This window comes from Chiroxiphia lanceolata, chromosome 13, assembly GCF_009829145.1.
Source record: "Chiroxiphia lanceolata isolate bChiLan1 chromosome 13, bChiLan1.pri, whole genome shotgun sequence".
Taxonomy (NCBI): Eukaryota; Metazoa; Chordata; class Aves; order Passeriformes; family Pipridae; genus Chiroxiphia; species Chiroxiphia lanceolata.
In genome coordinates, this window is record NC_045649.1 from 1359863 (window position 1) to 1367126 (window position 7264).

Sequence of the window (7264 nt, forward strand, 5' to 3'; positions counted from 1 at the left end):
TACACACCCGTTCCACGCCCTTTACACACACATTGCACACCCTTTACACACCCGTTCCACTCCCTTTACACACCCATTCCACACCCTTTACACACACATTGCACACTCGCCCCGCCCCCTCCGCCTAACCCCGCCCCTCCCGGGCCCCGCCCCTGCCTGGGCCCCGCCCCCGTGGGCGCAGCCAATGGCTGCGGGCGGGGCCGGGGCCGGGCGCGCGCGGCGCTATAACGAACGCTCCGTGTGGCGCCGCCGCCCGCGCGCCCCGGCCCCGGCCCCGCCGCCCCCGGCCCGGCCCGGCCCGGCCTGGCCTGGCCCCGGCCCTGCTCCCGGCCCGGCCCCCGCCGCGGCCGGCCCGGCCCCGCGGGAAGATGAACTACCTGGTGAGCGGGGCGCGGGGCGGGGGGAGACACGGCGACGTGCGCGGGGACAGGCGGGACGCGGGGGAACGGGGGGCCCCGCCAGGGAGGAGGAGGAGGAGGGGATGGGGGAGGAAGGCCGCAGTCCCCCCACCATGGGTAGGGCCCCCTCGGTGCGGCCGATCTCGCTGGCGTGACCTTGGCCGAGCCCCGCCGCACCGGGGCGGTCAGGCCTTGCCCGCCCTCCTTTGCTCCCGGCGGGTCGCGGATCTGCGGGACCCGCGGGGGCCCCACCGGGGCCAAGGGCCTCCGCCCCCGCCCCGCCGGGCAGGGTGGCACCGGCGGCGGGCAGGGCCCGGGCAGAGCCGCGGGAGAGCCGGGGATCGGGCCCCGCCGCCCCGGGCGGGCCGCAGTCCCCCGGGCAGCGCTGGCAGGTGCCGTCCTGGCCCGGGCCGGGGACCCCGCGGGGCCGGAGGGGCCCAGGCCCGGCGGCGGGAGCCGTGGGATGGCCACGGACACGGCTGACTCACCGCCCCGGCACTTCCTCCGCGGCGGCGGAGGGAAGGGGCGGGAGAGGCAGAGGAGGCCCCCCGAAACCGGGGAGGAGGAAGGGCCCGGCCCCTTCCCAGCACCACCTCTGGGAAGAGTGGGTTGAGCTCCAGCGGGGAATCCCTCGGCGGTCGGAGCGGGCAGATCCCGCTGGCGGGAGGCGCTCGGCGAAGCCCCCGGCCCGCGGGGCTCTGTGCCGGCACTGAGCTGCCGGCCCGCCGGGATGACGCCCCCGCGGCCGGCGGGGCCCGGCTCACCGCCCCGGCGCGGGGCTCTCTTCCAGAACGTGCTGGCCAAGGCGCTGTACGACAACGTGGCCGAGTCCCCGGACGAGCTCTCCTTCCGCAAGGGCGACATCATGACGGTGCTGGAGCGCAACACGCAGGGGCTGGACGGCTGGTGGCTCTGCTCGCTCCACGGCCGGCAGGGCATCGTCCCCGGGAACCGCCTCAAGATCCTGGTGGGGATGTACGACAAGAAGCAGCAGCAGCAGCAGCAAGCGCCCGGCCCGGCGCAGGGGCAGGCGCCGCCGCAGCCGTCGGTGCCCCAGCCGGCTCTGCCGTACCACCACCAAGGGGGATACACCCCGCTGTCGCCCGCCTCGCAGTACACACCCATGCACCCTGCTTATGCCCCCCAAGGGGACAACGTCTACCTGATGCCGGTCCCCAACAAGGGACAGCAGAGTCTGTACCCGGGCTCGGCACCCACCGGACAGTTTCCTCCTGCCCCGGCTAAGCAGCCGCCCACCTTCCCGAAGCAGGCACCTCCCCACACCTTCCCCAGCCCCGGCCAGGAGATCTACCAGGTGCCCCCCTCCCTGGGCCAGGCAGCAGAGGCGTACCCCGGGGGCTCTGCCAGTCCTCCCCAGGATGTCTACCAGGTTCCTCCCTCAGCTGGTCAGGCTCAAGAAATCTACCAGGTGCCCCCGTCGCTGGACATGAGGAGCTGGGAAGGGCACAAGCCCCAGGGAAAGGTAGGACGGGGAGACTGGAGTGGGGAGCATGTTGTAGTTGTGGGGTACTCTGTGGTCCGTGGGTGTGAGTGGGTGGCAGGGCTTGGGCTTATCAGCCCACTGGTGTCTCTTGGAGTGGGCAGCCCTTGTGCCCATTGCTGGAGTTGTGGGGGCATCCTTCCCTGCACTGCTGGCAGGAGGGGGTGCAGTGAGGGAGTCTCTGCAGTGGCTGTGGTGCCCTGGTTGACCTGGGCTGCCCCACTTGGGGCTGGCACAGCATTTGGCACTTGGGTCCTCATGGTCTCTTGTGTAGGCTCTGCCATTGTCACCCAGGGCATGGCAGCATGTCTGGTGTGGGCACAGAGGGCTGATAACACAAGGGCTCCTTTGGCCAGATTCTGCAGCTGTGGAAGTAGCTGTGGTACCCAGCACAGTGCTGTGAGGTTTCATTCCTGCTGGGAGCGCGGGCAGGAGCAGGCAGCGGGTGCCAGCATGTCCTGGCTGTGCCAAAGAGCCTGCCAGTGCTTGCTGGATTTACTGGTGAGGCAAGGGTGAGCCACCAGCCTGTCCCCAGCATGGAGCCTAACAGCTCCATCCCCGACACCACGCTCCTCCTGGCTCTGCCCCTTCCCTGGCACGTCATCCCAGGGAAGAAGAGTGAGGTGTTATCGGTATCGCGTTTTCTGGGAAGGCTGCCTGACTCACACCCCTGGGAAGTAGCCAGTGAGGAGAGGGAGCTGCCAATCACATCCAGGGCATGAGGAGCATCCTAAAACTGAGAACCAGCCCGACACCTCAGCCCTTCTTAGCACCAGTTGGGCAGGGTGCCATGACCCTCTAGGTTTGGTTATTTGCCGCGCTCGTGTCGCCATGGAACGACCAATTCGGGGGTGAACCCATGGGCAGGGATTTCCAGGCGTAGGCAGATCTCTGCCCACAGCTCGGTGCCCGAATCGGCTCTTCCGTGCTGCTCCCCGCGGCTGTGCCGGCCGGGCTTTGTCTCTCTCCGAGGCTCTGTCGCCGCTATAAATAACCGGTGAGATCATCCCGTCCCCGGCAGCCCGCACGCCCGGCCGGGGAGCGCCCTCCCGTGGGCACCACCGTGCCCGCTGCCGCACCGGCGGGTACGGACCGCGCACCCAGCCCCTCTGCAGCCCCGTGCTGCCTCTGGGGGGGATGATGCAGGATGAGGGGTGCTCGGCAGTCCCCACATCACTTTTCCCTCTTTTTCCAGGTGCTGGTGCCCACCCGCATGGGGCAGGTGTATGTCTATGACTCCCCCAAGGGTGAGCAGGTTGAGTATGATTTCCCTCGCCATCTCATCTCCACGGGCTCCCAGGAGATCTACGATGTGCCACCTGTCCGAGGGGGGGTCCCGAGCCAGTTCAGCCAGGAGGTGAGGCTGCTTGTGGGGTTGAGGGGGTATCTTTGGCTCCATCCTCTAGAATGGGAAATGACCTGGCACAGCCAGGGATCCAAAACTGGGCAAATTGCACCCAAACCTGTGCACTTTATGAAGCTTGGGACTGCTTCTGAGCACCTCCATCCTTCCCAGCTGGTCCCTGGGCAGAGATGAGTACCCATGCCATCTCCGATATATCATTCTGTGTCCCCCTCTCCAGGTCTATGACACTCCCCCCATGGCAGTGAAGGGTCCCAATGGGCAGGACCCAGGGCAGGAGATCTACGATGTGCCTCCCAGCGTGGAGAAGAACCTGCCCCAAACTGTAAGTGCTACTGGGAAGCTCCCAGCTTCTGTATAAGAAAGACAGGTTTTTATAGGGCAAACAATAATTCACTCTCCCAGGGATCAGTTTCCCCAGAGATGTGATGGTGTCCCTGGCACTAGAGGCTTTCAGGATACCAGGAGACAGGGTGCTGGATGTTCACATCCAGGGGATGAGTTGGGATTCCGTGATGTTTCAAGGTCCCTTCCAACCTGGGCTGCTCTAGGATGTTGTGATTCCTGTCCCAAAGGGCAGGGGAACCTCTGGGGTGTGTGGCTCCATCCTGGTGCCCACCCAGTGCCATCGTACATGCCCAGAGGTGGCTCTTGTGTGCCCCACAGCATAGGGCAGCCCGTCTGCACCTCTATACCTGAGCCAGGCCAACCCTTCCAACAGTGCTGACAGTGCCTGCTGCTCTGCCTTTGCAGGTGTACGACGTCCCCCCCTCGGTCAGCAAGGACGTGCCGGATGGCCCGGCACGGGAGGAGACCTACGACGTGCCCCCCGCCTTCGCCAAGCAGAAAACCTTCGACCCCTCCCGCCACCCCCTCGTCCTGACCCAGCAGGAGCCCTACTTGCCAGAGGATGTCTATGATGTGCCACCGGCAGCTGGGAAGGGTGCTCCTGAGCAACCGCTCTCCCACGAGATCTACGACGTGCCCCCCAGCCTCAAGAAGCTGGGGGGATCCACCTTCCCCTCCCAGGAGGTGTACGACGTGCCCCGGGACCTGCACGCCCAGGGTAAGGGCTCCGTGGACACGGAAGGCGAGTACATCTACGATGTCCCACCGCAAGTGGACCGCGAGGCCAAGGGCGCCGACGCCAAGCGCCTCTCAGCCTCCAGCACGGGCAGCACCCGCAGCAACATCTCCACGTCCTCACTGGATGTGGTGCCCGTGAAGGAGCCGGCCAAGGGAGCCGGCAAGGAGTTCTCCCTGGACTTGGACGCCGCTATGGAGACACTGGCCAAGCTCCAGCACGGCGTCAGCAGCGCCGTCTCCTACCTCATGTCCTTTATCGGCACCAACTGGCGCAGCCCCGAGCACATGGAGGCCAACGCCACCAGCATCCGCGGCGCGGCCGAGGGCGTCCGGACGGCCCTCCGGGACCTGCTGGAGTTTGCCCGGGGGGCAGTGGGCAATGCTGCCCAGGCCTCGGACCGCTCCCTGTACGCCAAGCTAAGCAAGCAGCTGCAGAAGATGGAGGAGGTCTACCAGGCCCTGGCACGGCACGGCCAAGCGCTGGACGCTTGCCACTGGGCCCCCAGTGCGCTGACCAGCAGCAAGCCGGGCACGGATGACTTGGAGCACTTCATCATGCACTCACGTGGTGTCCCCGATGACACCAAGCAGTTGGCTTCCTTCCTGCATGGCAATGCCTCCCTCCTCTTCAAACGGACAAAGCCGGCGGCGGAGAGCGGTGGCCATGGGCCCCCTCACCCCTCCGACAAAGCCAGCAGCATCCAGTCCCGGCCCCTGCCCTCCCCACCCAAGCTGCTGGCCCAGGAGTCGCCCGACGGGCCCTACGAGAACAGTGAGAGCGGCTGGATGGAGGACTACGACTATGTCCATCTCCAGGTGGGCACGGGGGGGGCTGCTCCCCACAGGGAGCGTTTGTGCCGGTGCTTCCCCGGCACAGGGGGATTAGGCAGCTCTGCTTCTGCCACACACGTCTTGCTCTTATCCTCCAGCTTGAGGGTTGTGGGGACCAGGGGTGTCCTGGGGCAGGTGGGAGCTTGCTCTGGCAAGGCTGATGTTGCTGACCCCTTCCATGTCATGCTCCTGCAGGGCAAGGAGGAGTTTGAGAAGACCCAGAAGGAGCTGCTGGAGAAAGGCAACATCATCCGGCAGAGCAAGGACCAGCTGGAGCACCAGCAGGTAAGGACACCAGGGCAGGCAGGTAGGCACTGCTGGGCACAGTGCCCAGAGCAGGCAGGACCCCGGGTCCTGCTTCCCTCATAACCTCTGCTGCCAGTCTGATCACAGCCCTCTTCCCTGTCTGTCCCAGTGGAGGGTTTTGCCTTGCCTTCCATACCATACCAATGCTGTGCCAGTGGAAAGGGGCATAGACACCTTGCTTCTGGAGAGGGGTGTGGTATAGTTGTCCTGAGGCTGGCACTGTCCCTCGCTCTTTTCCCTGGGGCTGGTGGCTATGGCCACCCGTGCTGGTGGCTCCGGAGAGGGGGAGCAGGTGCTGGCTCAGTGGCCACCCTGCCTCACGCTCATCCCTCCCACAGCTGAAGCAGTTTGAGCGGCTGGAGCAGGAGGTGTCGCGCCCCATCGACAATGACCTGTCCAACTGGAGCCCCTCCCAGCACTATGGCCCGGCGCGGGGCAGCGGGGCCCTGTGTCCTGCCGACCGCCAGCTCCTCCTCTTCTACCTGGAGCAGTGCGAGGCCAACCTTACCACATTCACCAACGCTGTCGACGCCTTCTTCACCGCCGTCAGCACCAACCAACCCCCCAAGATCTTCGTGGCCCACAGCAAGTTCGTCATCCTCAGCGCCCACAAGCTCGTCTTCATTGGGGACACGCTGTCCCGCCAGGCCAAGGCCCAGGACGTCCAGCACAAGGTGATGCACTACAGCAACCTCCTCTGTGAGATGCTCAAGGAGATCGTGGCGACCACCAAGGCAGCCGCCCTCCACTACCCTTCTCCTGCCGCGTCCAAGGACATGGTGGAGCGCGTCAAGGAACTCGCCAACAGCACGCAGCAGTTCAGGATGGTGCTGGGCCAGCTGGCAGCCATGTGATGGCCTCAGGGCCACTGTCCCCTCTCTCTGGCCCCCACCCCAGACATGTGTTCCCCTCCATGGGAGTCCTCTCCACCTGGTGTAAGTGGACATGTACATAGAGACTCATGCACACTGGGGGGCTGGGGGCTCCATGGGGAGAGGGGTGATGGGCTGCAGCCATCATCTCCCTCCCTCTTCTTCCCTCCGGCCAGAGGCCAGGAATGGTTTCAGAGCTGTGCCCATAATGAAGCAAAGCTGGGAGGTGCATCTATGCCCAATCCTTCCCTGCTGTCCTCTCTCTATACAAAACCGGCAACCAGTCCTGGTCTGGAGGGCATGGGGCCGTGTCCCTCTTGAGACAAGGATGTGCCTGGCAATTTGAGGTGTTGCTGTGGCTGCCTCGCTCTTGGGGGGACGTCAGAGCCACTCTACAGTGACCAGCAGATTCTAATGGTGTGGAAGCCACCCCCTGTGGTGGTGGGACAGTATGACACAGATAGGTTGTACTGTCCCCCTGTGTGCTGGAGCCTGGGGATAGGGGTCCCCGGAGGGGTAAGGGATGGTGGGGAGCTGCTGGGGCAGGAAGGGGCTAACCTGTGCGTTCTCACGTCTCGGGGTGTGATACAGTACCAGCTGTAACCGAACCGCGAACTGAAATTGGTGCCTTTTGAACACAGGGGAAGCTTCCGCTGGTTCCCGGAGCTACCACGTGGCAGCCCCCTCCAAAACTTGGCCCCAAGTCCCCCAGCAGCATAAAGATTTGCCTACAACCCCCCTCCATCTCCTGGGTATCTGCGTGTGCCTCCCGAGGTGAGGGAGATCCCCTGGCACGGGGGGGATCCTGTCCCCCTAAAAGATCTCGTAGCCAATGGAGGCTGCTGGTGCACAGAGGTTTAATGGGGCACGTGAGGGTTTGGGGGAAATGAGGGGTAGCAGTGCAGGG

At 65.2% G+C, this 7264-nt stretch overlaps 1 protein-coding gene across 2 annotated transcripts; it reads left to right on the top strand.

The window, feature by feature from the left end:
* Nucleotides 1-324: 324 nt before the first annotated feature.
* Nucleotides 325-7194, top strand: BCAR1 (BCAR1 scaffold protein, Cas family member). 2 transcript variants are annotated; one of them, XM_032700988.1, is made up of 7 exons: nt 325-380; nt 1189-1881; nt 3095-3256; nt 3483-3587; nt 4016-5164; nt 5375-5464; nt 5824-7194. In XM_032700988.1, exons 1-7 carry the CDS (start codon nt 369-371, stop codon nt 6337-6339), a joined length of 2727 nt encoding a protein of 908 aa, XP_032556879.1. In that variant the 5' UTR covers nt 325-368; the 3' UTR covers nt 6340-7194. The 2 variants fall into 2 exon arrangements, with proteins under 2 accessions (XP_032556879.1, XP_032556878.1); XM_032700987.1 differs by lacking the exon at nt 325-380 and having other exon boundaries at nt 1114-1881.
* Nucleotides 7195-7264: the final 70 nt, after the last annotated feature.